General features: G+C 39.5%; 2 protein-coding genes across 3 annotated transcripts; one reads left to right on the top strand and one right to left on the bottom strand.

The window, feature by feature from the left end:
- Window positions 1-12,543: 12,543 nt before the first annotated feature.
- On the top strand, window positions 12,544-13,526 carry LOC109183685 (chlorophyll a-b binding protein of LHCII type 1-like). Its single transcript, XM_019333743.1, has one exon. It carries the CDS (start codon window positions 12,631-12,633, stop codon window positions 13,432-13,434), a length of 804 nt encoding a protein of 267 aa, XP_019189288.1. The 5' UTR covers window positions 12,544-12,630; the 3' UTR covers window positions 13,435-13,526.
- A 369-nt stretch (window positions 13,527-13,895) lies between these two features.
- LOC109183684 (probable starch synthase 4, chloroplastic/amyloplastic) lies at window positions 13,896-22,217 on the bottom strand. Of its 2 annotated transcripts, XM_019333742.1 has the most exons (17): window positions 21,916-22,216; window positions 21,421-21,545; window positions 20,957-21,330; window positions 20,595-20,670; window positions 19,405-20,464; window positions 19,273-19,324; window positions 18,286-18,408; window positions 18,122-18,197; window positions 17,866-18,050; window positions 17,596-17,790; window positions 17,425-17,496; window positions 16,746-16,955; window positions 15,862-15,987; window positions 14,814-14,963; window positions 14,634-14,695; window positions 14,474-14,549; window positions 13,896-14,348 (listed from the first exon to the last, which is right to left on the bottom strand). In XM_019333742.1, exons 1-17 carry the CDS (start codon window positions 22,095-22,097, stop codon window positions 14,169-14,171), a joined length of 3,324 nt encoding a protein of 1,107 aa, XP_019189287.1. In that variant the 5' UTR covers window positions 22,098-22,216; the 3' UTR covers window positions 13,896-14,168. The 2 variants fall into 2 exon arrangements, with proteins under 2 accessions (XP_019189287.1, XP_019189286.1); XM_019333741.1 differs by having other exon boundaries at window positions 19,405-20,443; window positions 20,957-21,545; window positions 21,916-22,217.
- Between the last annotated feature and the right edge of the window lie 933 nt (window positions 22,218-23,150).

Here is a 23,150-nt window from a genome sequence, read left to right as displayed (position 1 = left end):
GCCGAATACAAACTAAATATAGATGTCTAATCCAACCAAACTACTTAATAGGCCTCGTCCACTTACACCACATAATTAAAGCTCAAATATATAATATGGCAAATTATATCATGGACCACGGTCCATAATGGATTATGGACCGAGCTTCTAAACGACGTCGTTTTGTTTAATGAAAAGAAACAGCACTCGTTTTGTACCGTTCCGCAAAAAGTAACTTTGTTATTCAGTTTCATTTTGTATACACCGCAGTTTCATTTCAACACAAATATAGTCTCATTTTGATATAACTACAGTTTCATTCGATATTTATACACTCAAATATGTGAAAATGTTATTTAATTTTATTTTATATACAATATAGTTTCATTAAAACACAACTACATTATCATTTCAACATTGCACAATATACACTCAAATATGTGAAATGTTATTCAGTTTCATTTTATATACACTACAGTTTCATTTCAACACAACTACAGTTTCATTTCAATTCAATTGTAGTTTCATTTGATAATATAAAAATAATATGTGAGACAGTGTCAGTTTAGATACACTGTAGTTTCAGTTGGTAATTAATATTATTTTATATTACATGCTTGTATTTGTGTGGTCTTAGAATAGCTGAATTAGTATAGACTATTACTCAGGGTTAGTTAGAGTTACGTTCTTGATATACTTTGTAATCCCTATTCTTTAGTTGAATTGAATGAATCAACATCTCTAATCTTGTATCAGTCAGGTTATCGATTCTCTCTCACCATCTCCTCTGCAAATTTACCCTCCCTTACCGTCATCTCTCCGGCCATGTCGTCTAATTCAACTGAACGCACCGTGTCTGCCGCCGGAACTCCACCGCCGGCCGGTGCCAATCCTCTAGCCAAGGCGCACCATTATGTATCGATGAAGCTTACGTCCAGGAACTTTTTGTTCTGGCGTACGCAGCTGGTTCCATTCCTAAAAGGCCAAGAACTACTGGGCTATGTCGATGGCAGCTTCCCGTGCCCTCCAGCCACCATCGATGCGCCATCCTCCTGCGAGTCCTCCTCCACTCCGGCAGCGGCTACGATCATCCCCAACCCGGCGTTCAAAGCATGGGAGAAGCAGGACCAGTCTATACTCTCGCTTCTCATCTCCTCCCTGTCGGATGAGGTGTTGCACCTAGCTGTCGGCTGGAACACCGTCGCGGATGTCTGGAAGTCGATCACTCAGGCTCTCGGTTCTTCTAGCCAAGCTTGTTACCTCAATCTCCTGGGGCGGTTCCAAATGCTCCGCCAGGGGCAACGCCACCACCGCGGAGTATTTAGGCCGAGCACAAATTCTCGTCGAGTCCCTCGCACAAGTTGGCCGGCCGTTGTCTCTCATGGAGCAGAACCTGTATGTCATCCACGGATTGCGTCCGGAACTCAAAGCTATGGCAGCATCGCTCACCGCGGGAACTCCGGTCTCGCTTGCACATTTATTCAATTTCCTGCATCTCACGAGTTTATACTCGTGGACGATTATCCATCGGCGACTGATTCCCTCGTCCCTCATGCCGCCATGTATGCAGCTCCGGGTCGCGAATCGAATGGAGGCAACAGCGGTCGACAGTCGCAGCATCAGCGAGGTCGTAGTGGTCAGGCTCATGGCGGTCGTGGTGGCCGTGGGAGTCCGAGATGTCAGATATGCAGGTCTCACGGACACACGGCCGCCTATTGCTTCAAAAGGTACAGTACACAGCCTCCCGCGCAAGCTCATGTGGCCGTATCCGGTGAAGCCCCGACGTCGTCAGCGGCAGTTCCGTCCGATGGGTGGTACCCGGATACCGGGGCAACGGCACACGCCACACCCGACGTTCACATGATGCAGCAATCGGATGAGTATGTAGGTCCTGATGTGCTTCGGGTTGGAAACGGCGCAGGTTTGGCAATTTCACGAATCGGTAATGCATCACTGCCTTTTGTGTCTAAAACGTTAAGATTATCTAATATTTTGCATGTACCGAGTCTGTCTATTCCACAATTATCTGTGCGTAAATTTACTGCCGAAAACAAAGTATTTTTTGAATTTCATAATGACTGTTTTCTTGCGAAGGACTCTACAACCAAAGCAGTTCTTCTTAAGGGTCCCGCATCAGGCGGTTTGTACAAGCTCCCCGTGTTTCGGTCACATCATGCGTTCGTTAGTTCTTGGGCCATGCCCACTATGTGGCATAGCAGACTTTGTCACCCCCATGCACGAGTCCTAAATAAAGTGTTACAGCACTGCCCGGTCACGTCAAATAAAACGGAGTGTTTGGAGTCGTGCACAGCCTGCCATCTCGGCAAATCATCTAGATTTAAGTTAGATAGGGTTCCAAATTCTAGTGAAAATGTACTAGATTTATTATATACCGATATATGGGGCCCTTCTCCTGCAATGTCTACAAATGGTTTTCGTTATTTTGTGCTGTTTGTAGACGATTATTCCAGATTTTACTGGTTTTATCCATTACGGGTAAAATTGGACATATATAAAGTTTTTGAGTCGTTTCGTGTGTTGGTAGAGCTTCAATTCTCACGCTCTATCAAATCTATTCAGTCAGATTTAGGGGGTGAGTACCGCAACTTACATGCCACGTTCCAAACACTTGGTATAAACCACCGCCAATCCTGTGCCTATACACATGAACAAAATGGGCGTGTAGAGCGCCGTAATAGACACATTGTCGAAACCGGTCTTGCTCTACTCGCCGAAGGCAAATTTCCACAACAATATTGGGACTACGCCTTCGAAACAACCACTTGTTTAATCAACTTCCTACCATCGTCAGCCATAAACTTTGAAAGCCCATACACTCGCCTGTTTAAAACGTCACCCCCGTACACTTTTCTTCGTGTCTTCGGGTGCCGGTGTTACCCTTATCTACGCCCTTATAACAGGTATAAGATTGAGTACCACTCGGCACCATGCCTCTTCCTAAGTTACCCACCCTCCTTTACGTGATACAGATGCATTGACTTGACAAGTGGGAGAACCTATATCTGTCGTCACGTCCGGTTTGACAAAACTGTCTTTCCCTTTAAAACAGGATGTTCAAGACAGGAAGCATCACCACCAGCTTTACCGTGGGCCGTTGCGCCCATTATAACTCAATCTGCCCGCGAGTCCATCCTGTCAATACCAACGCCATGTCATCCCGGGCCTGAGCCCATCCCGCTTGCTAGTGCCCCGCCACAACTGGTCATAGCTCACGCTGCCCCGGCCAGGGGCCGTACGGCCCGAGCTCAACCACAGAGTCGGGATCATGGCATGCGGCTTCAACATATGACTCGAGGCACAGATGAGCCTTTTTATGCGTTAAATGTCACTGCTGACCCATTTTGCTACTCCCAAGCTGTGGGGCACCCTCATTGGCGTGAAGCAATGGATCAGGAATTTAATGCTTTGTTACACAATCACACTTGGCGGTTGGTAGCCCCGGAACCACATATGAACATCATTGGGTGTAAATGGGTGTTTCGGACCAAACGCATGGCTGATGGCTCTGTAGAGCGCTACAAAACGCGTCTTGTTGCCAAAGGGTTCAACCAGGTAACAAGAGAAGATTTCTTTGACACCTTCAGTCCCGTGGTTAAACCGACCACAGTTCGTATGCTGTTTTCTCTTGTTGTGTCCAACAGGTGGACACTTTGCCAATTTGACGTTCATAATGCTTTTCTAAACGGCCATCTGGCGGAAACTGTGTACATGAAGCAACCTCCAAGGTATGAAGATTCGGCTACCCCTGGCCACGTCTGTCATTTACAGCGTTCCCTATATGGCTTGAAGCAGGCTCCGCGAGCCTGGTTCAAGAGACTTCATGAGTTTGCTGTTTACAAGGTTCAAGGCTTCCAAAATAGACGTCTCGCTTTTTTTCTACAGTGAAGGGACCTCACGTGTGTTCTTACTGGTTTACGCGGATGACATTATCATGATGGGTAATACTGCGTCACTAGTTGACTCACTCCTACAGCGTCTTGCCACGGCCTTTAAAATCCGTGATCTGGGCACACCGGGTTTCTTCTTGGGTATTGAAACAGTCACAATGGGTGATAGCCTCATTCTCTCACAGCGCCGATATATGTCTGACTTGCTTGGGCGTTCCGGTATGGTGGATTGCAAACCCCTCTCGACACCAGCGGCAGTCACTAAGGCCGTCACTCCCTCCGATCAGCTGTTTGAGAATCCAACACAATATCGTCGTGTGGTAAGGGCTCTGCAGTATCTAACTATTACGCGACCAGATTTGTCTTATGCGGTCAATCGCTTATGTCAGTTCATGCACTCACCGACTACTGACCACTGGGCCCTCGTCAAACGAGTTTTGCGCTACATCAAAGGGACGTTTAACTATGGCCTGCGTCTATCACCGTCCTCCTCTACCACCATCCATGCCTTCTCCGACTCCGATTGGGCCGGCTGTCCTATTGATAGGAAGAGTACAAGTGGGTTTGCTGTTTATCTAGGGTCAAATCTCATTTCCTGGCTCTCCAAGAAGCAACGTACCGTAGCACGCTCATCCACTGAGGCAGAGTACAAGGCCCTAGCTGATGTGTCCGCCGAGGTAACCTGGGTTGTCTCTTTACTACATGAGCTGGGGCTACACTCGGGTCATCCGGCAACGTTATGGTGTGATAATCTCGAGGTAACCTATCTCTGCGCCAATCCTGTGTTTCATGCTCGCACCAAACATGTGGAGATTGATTACCATTTCGTCCGTGATAAGGTGGCCTCCGGGGATTTCGTTGTCAACTATGTTTCCACTACAGATCAGCTGGCTGACATCTTCACCAAACCGTTGCCTGCTCCGCGTTTTGCCGCTCTACGGGACAAGCTCAATGTTGTGGCTCACCAACCTTGTGCTTGAGGGGGTGTGTTAGTATTATTATTATTATTATTATTATTGCCATATTATTTTATATTACATGCTTGTATTTGTGTGGTTTTAGAATAGCTGAATTAGTATAGAAACTATAGACTATTACTCAGGGTTAGTTAGAGTAATTTCAATTTTGGTCCACTGACTATTGGGGTTGTGTTAATTGCAACACTTGACTTTCAAAACTGTTCATTTAGTACCTTGACTATGCAATTTTTATCAATTTTGGTCACGTCGGCCAAATTACCGACGAATTGTGACCGGAAAATGTGAAGTCAACATTTGAACTAAATTAGAAGGGGAAAAATCGTCTTTTCATGTTCCTTCCAATTTGGAAAATTGACTTATTGACCAAATTAAAACCCCTTTCCTGTTCCAGACGGCCGGCGTTTTGTTCCTTCCAATGTCGAACCCCCATTTTCCGGTGCATTTTCCCAGCGTCTTCCATGAGGCAGAGCTTGTTGGACATCGACATTTGCTTGATCGTGAACTGGGTGAAGGCGGAGAGGGAATCCATGACGGATTTGAAGATGAACTCGTCGACATCGAAGAAGAAGAACTCGTCGACATCGAAGAACATCCATTTCGCCTGAAATTTGTATCTATGAAGGCAATCGTTTACGATTAGGAACTGGTTGTGGTAGTACCCGTTGAATTGCTCTTCCTCCTTGACATCTTGTAATGTGACATAGCCCTTCTCCATCCACGCCCGGAGAACCTCCATTACCGCGGGGTGTGCACTGCCGGCGTCGTAGATCACGAAAACTGACTTCTCGCTGAATAATCAGACATGGTGTGCTATCCATTCTCGTATCCTATGTGGACTCAAATTGTCGTAGATGGGCGATCCACAGTACAAGTAGTCGTATTTGGGCGGTGGACTCAAATTGCCGTATCCTCTGTGGACTCAAATTGCCGTAGATGAATACAGAGATTTGAAGTCGGTGTCGCCTCCTCCGTTGATGGCTTTGTGGAGTCGGCCTACATACATGGATGGTGCCTGCAGTTTGTACGTGTATAGTAGTCACCAACAGAGAAAGACACAAGCTAGCTAGCTAAGTGATGAGAGGGCGGGATGGAAAATGAAAATTAAAATTAAAGAAAAGAGAAGTTTGTGATCGAATTGAATGGATGGATGGATAGATAGAATTAAGAGACATTCAGTTTGGGACTAAAATCATGTTACTAGCTAGCTAGGGAGAGATTGAGTTGAGTGATGATGAAGAAAGGCGATGAGGAGCAGCAAGCTAAGCTAAGCAGCTTGAAAGTTCTCTATCAGTTTCTCTGCCGTCGCCGACGGGAACAGGGAAACAGTTTTAATTTTGGACCCATGCGAGGTGGCGCTGCCGGTGCGAATCCGCCGCAGATGTACCAGAGGTTCTCGCCGAGTGATTAGAGAAAGGAGGGGTTTAATTTTGGTCAACAATTGACTTTCTCAAATTGGAAGGAACAACAAAAGACAATTTTATCCCTTCTAATTAGGTTTAAATTTTGACTTTAGATTTTTCGGTCATAATTCGCCGGTAATTTGGCCGGCATGACCAAAATTGATAGAAATTGCATAGTCAAAGTACTAAATGAACATTTTTGAAAGTCAAGTGTTGCAATTAACACAACCCCAATAGTCAGTGGACCAAAATTGAAATTTTCTCTAATCCCTATTCTTTAGTTGAATTGAATGAATCGACATCTCTAATCACCCCTAAATTTTTAAACTTTTAAAGCTTATGGAATAAAGACAAATCTAATATTAATTCCCAAACAGAGTATAAACTAAACATAATAGTCGGGGTGCTATGCCACATCTGAGCTAGAGAACCCATATGCACATGCTAAACTAATTAACAAAGCGTAATTAATATCCAAATACAAATCAAGGCACACAACTCATCTCATCAAAGCTAGAACTATCTAAACTAAGTCCACGAATCCGACTAGCGCGCCCCGAAGCTACTCAACTGATCCTGAAAAACATCCGGTGTAACAACCGTCAGCGACTAATGCTGGTAACCCACTCCAACGTGTTAAGTACAATATAGGTAGATATATGAAAATCATTTTGAAACCAGAATACATATATAACCTACGAGACTCTAATTTAAATCCAAGATCAAGACTCAAGACACGATAATAGACTCGACAATATAATCATAAAGACTAATATGCGTCTTAAGAATACGATACAAGACATAATAGACGAATAAGCTCATAAATAGCAAATAGAAACAACAATGGCATTCAAAGACAATCAATTAACAAGTAATCATCAAGGCACACAAACCATCTTCCAACCTTATACCAAGTTCCAACTTTGTAGCTCACATCAGTTCCAACATAAACCTCCAGGTTACCCTTATATCGCCTCCCTTATTCCTCCAGGAAACTACATGCCCCCACCGACAAACCACCTATCAACCACCAACATATCAAGATAGAGCCGCAGTGCCATTCGCATGATCCGCACCTCTAGTGCCAATATCAAGGGGTCAGCGCATATAGCCCCGACATGACACCGCAACACTTATAACCTGACCCATGCTCAACGGCAAGCTAGTCGAAGGTGGGCTTGTGCCTTTAGCACAGTAACCGCTAGGCCTGTACCTTTAGTATAATGACCGGGCACTCGTTGTGCCAACCGCCAACAATTCATTTCCACCAATCACAATCTCAACATCATTATCATCTGTTATACCGGCCATTGCGCAATGACCACGATACTCATCATCATTCAACCAATCCACACATACACAATCAATAACAATCAAGACATAACAACGACGACACGTATTACACATAATTCCTAGAACGATATTCAAAACATCAAACGAGGCTCATACACGTCAAACGGGATACAACGGGACACGGGGAAACAAAAAATGGGGGAAAATACCATGCCCCGTACCCACTTTCCAGCGGGTAGGTGGCAGGTGGAGGACCACCCGCCAGCCACCCGCCTGTGGGCAGCCAAGATTCCAGCGGGTGGCCGGCGGGCAGGCCACTGCGCGCTGGAGTTGGGTACGCAGGCAACTTTCAGTCCTGGGATCTCTCGTGGAACCTGAAACTATGTCCGGACACATTCCAACACATAACGACAACACCACGGATTCAATTAACGGAATGAAATCAAGAATCGTTCCAAATACATTTTAACACGACTCCTAAACATGCCAAGACCCCACATTAATCATATAACGGTTCAGGAGCATCCAGAACATCAAGAAATCTAAATGCAAAGCCCTAAACATACATCCTAGGCTAGACTCAACACCCGATCATGCATAACTCCCACCCAAATATACCAAGAACATCACAACAACGAGATTCACGATATAAACCCTAGGGACAAGCTCTAGACATAAATAAAATACAAGATCACACATAATTAATCACAATATCAAGAATATCGAGATTATCAAATAAACACAATATAAATCCTAGGCAAGGCTCTATCAAGACTCAATCACAGAATTGTACATACGATTATCAAAGGAGCCAATAAATAAGATATATATATATAGCAAGGAAAGTAGGTTTTGTAAGACATGGGTTACCTCTTAGCCTTAATTAATCCTCCCTTGGCTATTAAGGTTGTTCTCTAAGATTTCCACCCAATTGATCTCCCTAGGCTTGGTGGTGGGGAATCTCTTGGGAATAATTTTGCGTAATATAACTATGGGTGGTAAGGGTTCTAATTGCCTTCTAATCCCCTATTTATAGAGTTAGGAATTCTAATCAGAGTCTGAATAGTATAGACCTACTTTCTATCCCTAACAAGTATATAGGTCTAGGATTCCTAATTAGAATCTGAGTAGTAAAGGCCCACTTTCTTTATTCCTAATAGACTTAAAGTCCTTATTATAAACAAGGGTCCACGGTCCTTCGTGGACCACATTAATTAATTAAGGGATCCTGGCCAGATTAAATCCTTCGTAACTATTCTTTAACGGAATTAATTAAATAATTAATCTGGGATTAAAGGGCGTAACACGGGGTGTTACAATTTTTGAACTCTATATTCAAAAAAAAAAAAAAAAAAAAGGCTAAGGAAACAGTGTCACTAATGGCACTGTTATTCTAGACGCGCGGCGTCGTTTTTTACCTAGGTCAACCTTACAAGGTGGACCCGGGTCCATGGCATAATTTGCCGCCAGCAATTGTTATACCATGGATCGAGGTTCATATTGCATTATGAACCCTGATACAAAAATTATGTACATTCCGTTAATACATTTTGTACCTACAGTAAACAGTTTCTATACACGTAAAAAAAATAATTTGATAATTGCTGACACATAATATGATAGCTACCGATACAAAAACTATCAACTGCAGGTACAGAATGTGCTAACTATAGATACATAATCTGACTTGATAATTGTTGACACATAATATGATAGTTGTTGTAAAAATAGGCTGATAAAGTGAAAAATAAATAACTGTTGTGTCGTGGTATAACCACTGTCATAGAAGCGAATTCGCCACTACCGGTGCAGGCTCACAACAACGGCGTCGTCCCCGAAGGTTAACACAACAATCCCTGTCTTCGTGCACCCGGAGCAGGGATTGGAACATAGACAACATTCTCAGAGTGAAAAGGGAACAATAGAGTTAGCAAGACAATGTTTGTCTGTGCCCTTGAACTCAGTAATGCCTTCACCTTAAATAGTAAAAGGCCAAATAATTTGGACCATATACTGCCTAATAAATCTTGGCCATTCACCACCTTGTGGTGAATAGTGGATCAAGACTAAATCATCAGTAAAATATTGGCCACGCACTTGCATTTTCCCAACAATTCCCCACAAATGCAAGGGAACGACAATGATTCTAAGACTCTGAGAAGTATAAAGGTTTGACACTTAAGTGAAAGTGAACGAATCTTGAACTAGCACGTAGTGACACAATGTATCCTCTAATCTAGTGAGTGAACGAATCTTGAACTCTTAGACTAGAGGTTTAAACCAAAGTGACACGCATCAGACCTTAGATCTTGTGTAAGTTTCGCAAAAAACTACATATATATTTAGCCCAAATTAACTTAGGGTTGCTCATGAGTTCTCTAGAAAGATAGTTCATTATCTTTCATAAAAGGCGGCTAACCTTTTTCACTCAAGTAGGTGATCTCATTAAGTCTATCTCAATCTAGACTACCCAATTAAATTAGGGTATAAATCATTAAGAGCATTTTATACTCACCCTCTCAATTATTAAGCGGTGAATTCATTAAGTCCGTCTCAATAGGACTACCCGTCTCATAGGGTTATAAATTTATTAAGAGTTGTAGCTCAACCTCACCGGTACACACAACATAGGATTGACCAATTAGTGTACTACTTTGTGATTCTTTTTATGGCTTCGTTTGACCACAAAAGTGGGATCCACCACGAATTTATCACCTCTTCGACTTTAAGTCATTCCATCAATAATTCAACGACTAACCTTATAATTAGTCTTCTCTATTAAAGTAAGTTGATACTCTCGATCAAACTTACGTACACTTTGACTAGTACTTTATTCACTCATTGATAGGGGAATATACCTTGGTAGATGCTTTTTGAATGGGACTTTTTGGATAACTTCTATATAGCTATATTATGCTCGGGAACCTCTTACCACACGCCATTAATCGAGTAACCCTTAAACCAACAAGCATGTTGTAGAAAGACCTAAACCTGGTCCGACCACGCATCTCGTACATATTTGTGGGAATCGAAGCATTTACCACATCACTCACAAATAATTCTCTTGAGATTTTCATGTTCAACATAAACATTCTCTTTTACCATTATTCTCGGTACCACATAGAGAGGAAAGAAATATAAGGAGTTAATTACCCCCATAATGCAACACTTACAAATACTTTTATCAAAAGTACTTGATCTCTTACCTAGATTGAGGTGAGGATCAAGTGGCACTTCAATTAACCTGCATGATCAACACCCTACTTCTTAAAACACTCCCAGGTCAAATGGTGAAACCGAGGTTTACTTAAAAATCATCTTCCTAGCCAGAGTCAAGAATGATGAATCTTCCATGTTACCAACAAATTGCAATTAAAGCATTTGATATATGCTTATTATCTTTATACAAATAATTTCAGTACAAAACTTAAGCAATATCTATGCCAAATTCATTTCAATCAATGTGATTTTAATTCATGCTTGCAATATATACAATATCTTCAAATAAATAACACATTGATGTTTTGAAAGAAATTAAAGATTATTACATATTTTGCTCATTCACTTTTATTGACTATCAATCATAAATAAATTTAATGTATGATTTAATAGACACAGCATAGCTGACTCTCACAATAAATTGACAATTATATCTCCATAGCTTATTGATTACCAACACTAGCCACATGACCCCCACAATTCTCGTAGTGATCAAGTTATTTTATATATATAGTTCACGTTTCTGCATGTATATTCTATCTTGCACCTCTTAAAAGGCTAATCACATATATAAACAATTTTTATTCTCAAATTGCGAAGAAAGCCACATTATTTTGTTTAAAGCTCTAAGCCTAAGAAATGCATGTGTACCGGTAAACACAATAACATGATATGTCTATAATTAAGATTAATCATTTATATCTTCAAAATTAATCATATTCCATTCTGCAAATTTATAGGAAAGGGTTTTTGCATAACCAATGCGCAACCAATAAAAATGAATAATCACACACATGCACATTAAAGCATTAATTTATAATACTTAGCTCTAGATTGTATGATCAATTCAAGCTCATAGAATTGTTTGGGGTGGTGGAGACCAACCGCCTTGACAGTCCGACGCCGACAACAATAGGCCTTGGAGCGCAAATGCACGTCTCCGAAATGCGAGTACATGCCCTATCTTCTTATCATGACGATATACGATTTTCACTCTTATCAGCACGGAAATTCGCTTCTATATTGTTGTAAAAAATAGACTGATAAAATGAAAAAGCTACATGTACAGAAACTATCAACTGTAGGTACATAATGTGTCAACTATAGATACAAAATCTGAATGTTATTTTTAAACATGGTCTATAATGCAAGGTAGATCCTGGTGCATAATATAATTTGCCGAGAAAGACGTTGAAATTAAAGTACATCACTTTTTATAATATAAGGTTAATTTTAGCCGGCTAATTAAATAAATACTCCGTATTATTTTCTTTGTTAATCATTGAACAAATTATTAGTTAAAAGTTTAAACATACAAATATTTAATCTAACATCGTTGAGTTTAAAATATTTTATAACGAAACAAGAGGTATGTACTATGTAGTATATGAATTTTTTCTCGTAGTATACATGAAAAACATTATCGAGTATGATTGCACTGATAAATGGTCGAATGGTGTCTTAATTGCATAAGTCAGATATTTACTGAACCGGCTGCGATTAAAAAGACACAAAGAACCTTAGCTTGCAACATTTACAGTCAGATTTTTCAATGTGTTAAAAGCTAATCAGAGGATGATAGATTTCCCGATAACATATGGGGAAACCACATTGGTTGCGATTCAACGGTAAAATCTTGGTGGATTTGTGGATTAGAATGTGCCACGTTGACAAAACACAAATGCCAACACAATCTTGAAACCCAATGGGAGTAAAGATAGAGATATGATGAGATAGCATTCGTATCTCTTTCTCCTCCTATATATCACTTCCAACTTCCATCATTTCCTTCATCCATATTTCAGCTCACTAAGCAACTCTCTTCTTCTTCTTCTTCTTCCTCTTACAAACATGGCTGCTTCTACAATGGCTCTTTCTTCCTCTTCTTTTGCCGGAAAGGCTGTGAAGGTCTCGCCTTCCACCCCGGAAATCACCGGAAACGCCAAGTTTACCATGAGGAAGACAGCTGGTAAGCCGAAGCCTGTTTCATCCGGCAGCCCATGGTACGGCCCAGACCGTGTTAAGTACTTGGGTCCATTCTCCGGCGAGCCCCCAAGCTACCTGACCGGAGAGTTCCCCGGCGACTACGGATGGGACACTGCTGGCCTCTCTGCTGACCCAGAGACCTTCGCCAAGAACCGCGAGCTGGAGGTGATCCACTCCAGATGGGCGATGCTGGGAGCCCTTGGATGCGTTTTCCCGGAGCTGTTGTCCCGCAACGGCGTGAAGTTCGGCGAGGCAGTGTGGTTCAAGGCCGGAGCTCAGATCTTCAGCGAGGGAGGTCTTGACTACTTGGGCAACCCAAGCTTGATCCACGCACAGAGCATCTTGGCCATCTGGGCATGCCAAGTTGTGTTGATGGGAGCCGTTGAGGGTTACCGTATTGCCGGCGGACCCCTCGGAGAGATCACCGACCCACTCTACCCCGGTGGCAGCTTCGACCCATTGGGTCTCGCTGACGACCCAGAGGCTTTCGCCGAGCTCAAGGTCAAGGAGCTCAAGAATGGCAGACTTGCCATGTTCTCCATGTTCGGATTCTTCGTTCAGGCCATCGTTACCGGAAAGGGCCCATTGGAGAACCTCGCCGACCACCTTGCCGACCCAGTTAACAACAACGCCTGGGCCTATGCCACAAACTTTGTTCCCGGAAAGTGAATGTAGCACGTAGAAATTCAGATGTTTGATGCTGTAACATCTCTGTGAATTACTGGGAAATATAATGTGATATTTGTTCCATTTTGAGTGAGCATCTATGAATCCTAAAAAGATTTCAAGAAAGTCTCCGTGATAATTCAAACCGACATGGTAAATAGAATTTTTACATCAAATTTGAGAAGCTTAGGAATTCTTAACTCTGAGACACATCTGATAAAGATGGAAAATAAGAAAAAATGTATTATTTTTAAATTAAAATGTGAAAGTATTATATTTCAATATTTAAATTAAACTCGACCCACCCGTGAAACAGTATTGCCTTGGAACATATATATGGTGATAAGATATGTTAGACTGAACATTTATGTAGACATAATCATTGTCGGTTCAAGCACACATCCAAGAAGAAGAAAAATAAAAAATAAAAAATTGATGAACTATGCACTGCACATCAACAGTACTCATGATCAATAAATAATGCACTTATTGTATTTCTAATTTTCTATGATTAGTGACACCACAATCTTGTACGGGAGTAGTTGGTGACTATATACATTATTACAAATCTACAAAAATGAAATTATTTACATGTAAATCAGGGCGTCATCCAAAATCATATGGTGAACTCGAGCATTATCTTTGTGTGTGTGTGTTTATCTGCTACTCTGCTAGTTGAATCAGGGCAGCACAAGCTTAGATCAATGAATAAAAGAATCACCATTATCAGAACAATCTCAAATACGGCTTGATGTGGCCCTTGCTCTAGCTGCTGCCATCTGATAGAGTTCTTCATATTGTGATGCTGATGAGTTCCAACTAAAATCTATGGTCATATCCTTCTGAATAAGCTCTTTCCAGCCTTCACTATTGTTCTTATAATGATTAAATGCGCGTTCCATTGCGTTGCTAAGACCCTGTGTATTTCCACAAGTACTCTTCAGTAATGGGCTAACTTTTGAGTTTCAGCTTAAAATTTTCTGCATGTTGATTATAGAACTGCAGTTTTAGTATAGAGGGTTGGGGGATGTTGTAAAGTTACCTGCTCATCAGCAGTCGTAAATGTGAAGCCATTCCGAAATTGGATTGGTATGGTGTTATCATCAACATCAAATACGCTGCAAGAAAATTCATAAAGCTAATGATAATATTTGAAGCAGTATATAGGCTGATGTATAAAGAAATTACTGTTTCTAGCCTACCTGTCGTTCAAGCCCCCGGTTTTCCTAGCTATAGGAATTGATCCATATCTCATTGCAATCATCTGCAGATTTATAAAATCAAATGGTTCTCATCAGAATGTGATGTCTAATTTTTTTATTCATGTTTTTGTCCTTTAATGTTGGTTCATTAAGAGTCTGAGCAACTGTATACAGCAGTACCTGTGTTAGGCCACACGGCTCAAAGATGGATGGAACGATAAACATGTCGGATGCTGCAAAAATTAAACGTGAAAGAGATTCATCATACTTCAATATCAACCGAGCATGTTCATGATTTTGGAAATGGTTGCTAATATCCTCAAACTCCCTCTGCAACAACAATAAGCATCAGTTGACACATTATTTACAGCAATGCTAAAGTAATGCACGAAAGAAATGTTTTGGGAACAAAGCCAATTAAAGACAACAGAGTTAATATTAAATCTATGGGAGCCACTTCCATACTGATTGTACAATATCAGATACTAAAAATCGTAAGGGATGAGGTACATTGTTACAAATTGGTATGGAAAAGTTTTCTTTAAATCTACTTTTAGATTTTGAAAAGTGGGGAGCCTAGAGAAGCAACTCCATAAATTTTCTTTCAGTTATGACTTATTATTGATTCAACTATACAGATAAAATATAAACCAATTATATATATAACTTTACTTTGAAAGGGGTCAAATAGATTCCTAAACATTATACAAAAGAACAATTAGGCCCCCGAACTTTAAAAAGGGGCAATTAAACCCTCTAACTTGTCATTTTGGTGCATTTGGGCCCAATAACCGGTTATCCACCTAGAATTTGGTCATTAGGTTCCAGGGACAAAGCCAGCGACCAGCGAACTTTTCAGTGAAGAAGGCAAACAGTGGTTCACCTTCTCCTTCAAGAAGGCGACCAGTTCGGTCACCTTCTTGACCCATCAGTCGTTTCCATGACCGGTAGTCGCCTTTTTTGTAAACGAAGGTGGTCAAGGGTGGCGTGCAGCGGTCAATGGCGGCCTGCATGCCACATCATCGAAATTTTACGGTAGCCTGTTGGTTACTGGTAAATAGGACTATTTGACTGATTTTAATAAGTTTAAGTGCTTAATTGCCACTTTTTAAAGTTCGGGGGTCTAGTTGCTCTTTCGTATAATGTTTAGGGGTCTATTTGACCCTTTTTCCCATTTTTAAATTATCATGTTTCAGCAGTTAGATGTATGAGGAAAGCAAATTAGTACCTGAATATGGGAGAGAGGGCTTGAACCAAGAAGAACAAACTGTCCTCCCAACTCCAAAGTTCTATATATAGCATGTCGAATAAGATGAACACCTTTTTGGGGCACCAATCTTGTTATGCAACCAACCTACCAAAAGTTGATCAAACTTGTGTCAAAGTTCACAAAACAAACCTCCTCAAAGTACAGCACAGTTAGCAAAATAATAATGTGACATAGAAATTAGGTTCCACCATTAATTAGAAAGGTCATGAACTTAATTCTTAACGAAATGACAGGCTATAGTTGCACTAAAGATTTCATTCCAAATTAATGGTCAGAAAGCCCCCTCTTTCTATTGAAAATTTAAAATGTTAACCTTTCATTGTCTTTATTTTTCAATTTTCTTCAGAGGTAAAAGGTACAATGTTGTGTCAGGGAAGGTTTGAATTTTAGATCTACAAGTTACATTCCAACCAAAATAATTCTCAATTTCATAATTAATGGCACATCAGAAAGTACACTTAAGAAAGAGGATTCTCTGGCAGTTCTCTTCCAGTCTACTCTAGGGATAAAGTTCACAGGGTGATGCAGTTCATCAACTCTATAGTGTTCTAAGTCATAGTATTGAAGAGAAAGGGTATCTATAACAAGAATGATGTTGGTCAAATAAAGGAAAAAGGAAATCAGAGTATCAGACTTTCTTTTCTCCTCCTATTTGAAGTTCTCAACTCCATAACTTCTAGAATGTCTACCACAGTACAGTTGCTTTTATGGGCATACCTATTATTTGAGGTATGCATTATGCAAGATAAAAATAAGAACATAATGATGGGTTTGATCAATGACCTCCACCAATGGCAATATAAGACAGTCCTAATTAATTGAACAGAGATCATAATAATTACCAATGGTCGCCTAACATCAGCAGACGACAGCCCTAGACGTCTCCTTAATGCTTCTTTATTTTCTGTTTTCCCCTCAATATCACTTGCACTGTATTGGGCCTTCAGAAAAGTATCAGATGCTGGATTCCAAGCATCAGAATCAATTCCATTTAAAATTCCAATAAATTTCTTGGCATGAGAGTTAATTGTTGCATGAAGGCCTTTTCCCCCCTGTATATCATGAATTAAACACATAAGTAACCCCTGGTTGAAGAGTTTGAAACATCAACTAAAGCCACATCATGCATCGGAAAAGGCTTGTGTAGAAAGTAGAAGCAACAATTGGCAGTCCCAAAAATGGCTATCTATCATCACTAGTTATGCCTTCATCAGCAATAACTAAATTATTTTTGAATCAATCTGGAGTATTGGGGCCCCAGAAGTTTGTTTAGTAATATTCTATCATAACTGTCAAAATCCAGGAGAAAGAAAAGAAAAGGGAGGAGAACACAGGGGTTAATGGGTTATAATTCTTACATTGTAAAGCATAGAATCAGATTCTATCTAAAATAAACTTACTCAAGAGATCAAAATGATTTCCTTAGATATTATATTGTCAACAATGAGAGAAATTAACTTTAGCTGTTTGGCACCTTCACATAAATATAAAGAATGATTATAAAGGAAATCACATTCATACCTCCGCACTCCGGACCTCTTGAGCATATGTTGGTGAAACTGTAGTTACAATGTTGGAGAACACAATTGCACCCTGTGAAATACAGGATTCATTAACATGTAAACAAAAACATAATGGAAAAAATATTCTAGATCAGTTATAGCGACTCGTAAATCAAAAGTGTTTAAATACCTTAACAGGGTTGATTCTATCATTTGATGAATTATCCTGCATCCTATCTGGCCTATTCAAATGGTAAGCATCAAGACCACAGGAAGCTAACTCTGATGCTGGTGCAGTCCCTTGATACTCAAAATTATGGCATGTAAAACAAATCCTTGCCGAGTCCAATCCTTTTGGTACATATAGATCCCAGTAAAGTGGTGCCTGCAGGAAATACTAATATATAAGAGATGAGGAAACCAAAAGAACAAGGTAAAAGAAATAGAAGATTCTTCATACAATAAAAGCTGTTTGCCAGTCATGACAATGAATGATGTCCGGTCTCTTGCCCGCTTGAAGAACTAGCTCAAGCGCAGCCCTGCTAAAGAATGAAAATCGTTTGAAATCATCATGCTCCCCATAAAATTGACCTCTCCAGAAGAAATTGCCTGGATGGTGAGGTTCAATGAAATATACAGGAAGGCCTGCAAGAAACCAACCAAAAGAGCAATCAAATGAAGCAATGTAAATACCAAGCAGAACTGAGCATTTTTACCTTCAACAGTCCCCATCCAAATTTTGTTTTCATATAACTGACCATCAAAGTATGATTCAACTACAACATCTAGGACCTGAAAATAGTAAATGAGGTAAATGCAATGGTATACTATATCTTAGCCTATTGTCTTGCAGATCAGATTATCGATGCAATGAGCATACCCTCAAGTTGGAAACTAGCTCATATTGCATACAGTCATATTTAGGAAGCACAATTTCCACAAGGTGTCCTTTCTTCTGCAGAGCCTTGCCAAGACCAGTTACCACATCACCTAGACCACCAACCTATAATGCAAACCAGTATACCCTTTAAATAAACCTCAAATTAAATAATAAAATGCTCCAGATATGTAAAGCCACAATGACTATGTCCAAGGTTTCCAGTATGATGCATGAAGGGGTTTCTATCAGATATTCTGTTTAAACTACTCCAGTTTCCCATACATGGAAGCATGGGTAATGAATATAGAAATAATTGAGAAAGGCAGAAGACTATATAGGACATCATTCATGACTCATCAATATGCATTTCAAGATTAAAACTAAATTGAAGATGTGGTTCAACATCCACAAGAGTTATGATTAGTTATCTCTAAAAAACAAACATTAACACAAAAAGTACATCATTCATGACAGATCAATATGACTACAAAAATAAACATAATGATAATACGTAATAAAAAAAAAATAAAAAAATAAATAAAAAAGAGCAACAATAGCTATCAAGATGATATGGTTTTACCTTTCTTGACAATGTATCTTTTCTGTGTCTAGGAGGTCTATTTGGGAATTGAACAATCTATTCATACCCAACAGATTCCACCAGGATCTGTTAATATTTATCTTAGGGATATTTGGAATGACAAGAGGTCTTGGGGGAACATGCTCCCAGGAAAAAGTGAAGTTAAATGAAGTAAGGGGAAAGGACATAAACATTTATTACATGTGTTTTGTTTAAAAATAAAAGAAAATTCCAAGTAAGAAAAAATTGGTAGTTAAATGGTGCTTATAATTTCCCTTCAAAATCCTGTTATTTATGTATACAATCTGAACTTCTGAAGAAATATGCACGAAAGTTGAAGTTAAAATGTAGATTGTTGCTTTCCCACAGAGAAAATGTCAGGAAAATGCATCGAAGAGCTATTATACCTTTGCTACTGGCGCCATCTCAGCTGCAATATGAATTATGTGAAGTCTTCCACTAAATATTGACAAAAAAACACACGTTAGCATCTAGAGGTATGGTATAAATTCCATTCAACCGTGACAGAATATGTATACCTTGCTGATGATGATAGTGATCTTAGAAGTGTGGAGATAATTTCATTCTCATTCTTCTCCTTGCATAACATGTATTCATCAAATAGGCGCCGATCTCTCTTCCAAACCAATTCTCTTAACAGCATTGCATCGTCCTTTGGGATTTTCTTTTCTAGAGACCAACCATCAATCATTAGCAGTAAGCGACTCCAGAATTCCATAGGCATATCATCTACAGGTTCATCTAAAGCATTTTTCTTGCTTTCTTCTTTCAGATTATCAAGTGTAACTTGAAATTCTTTTACAGAATCTTGGTATAACTGAATATATGATTGTATCTCTTCATCAGATCTTTGAAGGCACTCATCGAGAAGTTTTATCTTTTCTTGCATGAGTTCATTATGCTGGTGCAAGTTTTCTGATGATAGCTTGTAGACATTAGCCTCTTCAAGAGATTCTTCAAGCCTTTCAACTTTCTTCCGGAGCTCTTGGTTTTGTTGCAGTACCGATGTTGCTTGATCGGCCTGTTTAGTTGCTTTATGTAGCAATTCATGTAAATGGTCCACTTTATCATATAATCCCTTGCATTCAGATTTTAAGGCTGAGAGTTTTGACACATCTTCCTGAGATGCAGCAAGTTTAGACTCCAACTCTTTTAAAGAAGAATCCAAAAACGACCGTTCTTTCTCCAGCACTAGAATGCGTTCTCCAGTTTCCTTGACATTGCTGAGCTCTGTCTTAAGTGACTGCAGATCACCCTTTAGTGAAGCATTCTCTTTTCTCAATATATCAAGTTCCTCACTAATCGAATAAACAACCGTATCCTGTGAAATAGGAATTGAATTATGCACATCTCCTTCACTTATACCCCTACTAGATAGTTCATTTTTCAACTTCTCCAACTGCTCTTCTAGAAGCTCCATGTGTATCTTTTCTTGGGCAGCAACTCTGAGCCGAGCATCAGTTTCTGCTAGCTTCATCTCTAAGGCATTGATCTCACCCTGCAAAGCTTCTTTTTCACCAATAATTTTTCCAAGATCTTCAAGTGCATGGATACGAGCTTTATTAAGAATATAAATATCTAAATTATAAAATTGAAAAAAAAAAAAAAAAAAAAAAAAAAAAAAAAGATCAGATAGGCTGTCCAGGAAAGTCTACAAAATATAGCATTAAAAAACCAATTTAATGTTTCAGAAGAAAAGATGTCATACTCTTTTCAGCATTTCTTATCATGCCAACCAAATCCTGAAGTTGAATGCTTGCCTTTTCCCCATTTGCATCGACAGACTAACCAAATAGAGAGTAGAGGAAAAAAAATAAGAAGCTTTCCAATTGAAGCATTAAATAACTAAAGAGCAAGTTCCTATACTTGGGGCTTATCTAAGAGCTCAGGGGAAGTAAAAAATTAAAATAATCTGTTGTGAATTTAGCAAGATGGATACAAGAAGGATCCATTCTTATTCCCTTTGATTTACAACCTTCAGGTAGCCAAACATGAAGGTTGCTTCTTCATGCATGCTATTGAAAGATAAACATCTAGATCTCATCCCAAAATGCAGTTTCAAGAGTGTACCAAAGATTTAATCTCATCTAGAAGAACCATACTATTTGCTCTTTCCTCATCTGAACTCTCAGCTTCTGTCATGGTATCAATACTTCCTTCAGCTTTTGTTTCTTCATTTGAAATTGGTATGCTATTAACTTCTTTCTCATCAAAACTCTCGCCATCTGTCATGTTATCATTACTTCCCTCAGCTTTTGTTTCTTCATTTGAAATTGGTACGCTATTAGCTCCTTTCTCACCAAAACTCCCAGCTTCTGTCAGAATATCATTTCCTTCAGACGTTATTTCTTCTTTTGAAATTGGTAGACTATTTGCTTCTTTCACATCAGGACTCTCAGCTTCTGTCACAGCGACAATATTCCCTTCAGCTATTGTTTCTTCATTTGAAATTGGTAGACTATTTGCTTCTTTCAAATCTGGACTCTCAGCTTCTGTCACAGCGACAATATTCCCTTCAGCTATTGTTTCTTCATTTGAAACTGGTAAACTATCATCCAAGGCATTTTCTGGATCACCTTCAACACTGGTTGACCGAATATCTGTGTTTGTTGGACGTTCCAAACTGATCTTCTTGTGTCGTTGCCTCTTATTTTGCAAGCTGCAGAAATTTCAGTACCAGATTAACTATTATCAATGGAAAAGCAATAAAGCAAGCTATAACTGTGAATTTTTTTTTTTTATGAAAGATCACGGACCAGTATAAGAATTGATAATTTGCTATCGACATGATTCTCATCTCAGTTCAGAAAACTGGAGGCATTGAAAAGAAGAACAAAGAAAACCTAGTCGCTAATCATTGTAGTACTAAAACTACACAGCGAACCACCATCTATTTCTTCACTTATGAGCGGCAAATGAAAATGCTAATAAACAAGGGAAAATCAAATAAGTTTTTTATTGCAGAGATGTATGTATAGATCACAGAATCCGTATAATCACACTAGCAAGCAGTGAATCAGAATCGATACCTGAAATGGCGCTGGCGAGTCTTGCAGGAAACAGGGAGCGAGGGATGGGGACGGAGGGGGAAGAATAATCGCGTATTGAATTGCTTGCCAAAGAGGCGGCGTCCTCCTCCGGCTCCGGCCCCGGCTCCGGCAGCGGCCGTCCATCTATGGCCGAGAAAAGTTGTAGATAGCCTTGCCTCCATTGGAAGAGTAACGGAGGAATAAAACGGTTCCTTAGAACCAACGACTAAATTGGGTATGGGTAATGTACTAAAAATAAAAAGTGCATTATCAGTGGATGGCTCGTATCTTCGCTTAAGGAAGGGATATAGTACGTGACGGCCTAGGATTCACCCTACCTTCTAAACCACAATTACTTCTTACCCTTTACTTCTCCCCTATTATAATATGTTTGCTAATAATTTTGTTGGGCGTTGGCCAGGTTGGCTGAGTTCAACCATGGTTTGATTCGAAACATGACATTATTGTTTATCGTAGTTAAATGGTTAATCTCCATCTATTTACCACCAATTAATTTTAAGTAGAATATGACATGATAACAAATAACCAAAGAACTCTGTAGTTTGTTTAATTTACCCACTAAGAAATAAGCATAGTGCACAATCAAACTTGTGATCAAATTGATTAAAGATAAAGAAACTCGCAATCATTACTTGATATGCAATAGGCTTAACAAATAGAGTGTTTGCAAGAATCAAATTTGTGATCTTCTGATGCAAAAATCATGATCTACCACACATCCCTTTCAAGACTATAAAACATTTTTTGGATAACAAAGAAAATTCGCAATCATTACCTAAAAGTTTGTACTGAATAAATACCACATTATATAAAGTATTTTTTTTATTATTATTATTGTGAAGGAAATGGTTTAACACAACTTTGACTCTTTGAACGTTTTTTTTTCGAACCTGAGACCGATTTAAGGGTGCACAGCTATGTCGCTCGACCGCAAGAGTCTTTCAACGTTTTAAAACCTACTAGTATTTGTCCCGTGCGATGCACGAAAAATATGTTATAAAAATATACCCTATATGAGTTTATTCATATATAAAATTTTTGTTATTTAATAATTATTATGTGTGAATTCCTATGATAAAAGTATGAACATAAATATATTTACAATTAAAATAATATTTAAGGTGGGCGATTACTACAAATCTTAAACTATATTAAAATTTTAGTACATAGTATTTAATATTACAAATTTTTAAGAACTTAGTAAACTACAATAG

Source organism: Ipomoea nil, unplaced genomic scaffold (assembly GCF_001879475.1).
Source record: "Ipomoea nil cultivar Tokyo-kokei standard unplaced genomic scaffold, Asagao_1.1 scaffold1149, whole genome shotgun sequence".
NCBI lineage: Eukaryota > Viridiplantae > Streptophyta > Magnoliopsida > Solanales > Convolvulaceae > Ipomoea > Ipomoea nil.
This window is presented reverse-complemented; position numbering and strand designations above follow the sequence as displayed.

Excerpts from the sequence above, each read along its gene's own strand:
- LOC109183685 (XM_019333743.1), top strand. The coding sequence starts at position 12,631 with ATGGCTGCTTCTACAATGGCTCTTTCTTCCTCTTCTTTTGCCGGAAAG.
- LOC109183684 (XM_019333741.1), bottom strand. The coding sequence starts at position 22,097 with ATGGAGGCAAGGCTATCTACAACTTTTCTCGGCCATAGATGGACGGCC. Across the intron at positions 20,444-20,594 it reads GATAAGAAATGCTGAAAAGA|CTCGTATCCATGCACTTGAA; the intron begins GTATGACATCTT and ends TTCTTAATAAAG. Across the intron at positions 16,956-17,424 it reads AAGAGGTCCGGAGTGCGGAG|GGGGGAAAAGGCCTTCATGC; the intron begins GTATGAATGTGA and ends CATGATATACAG.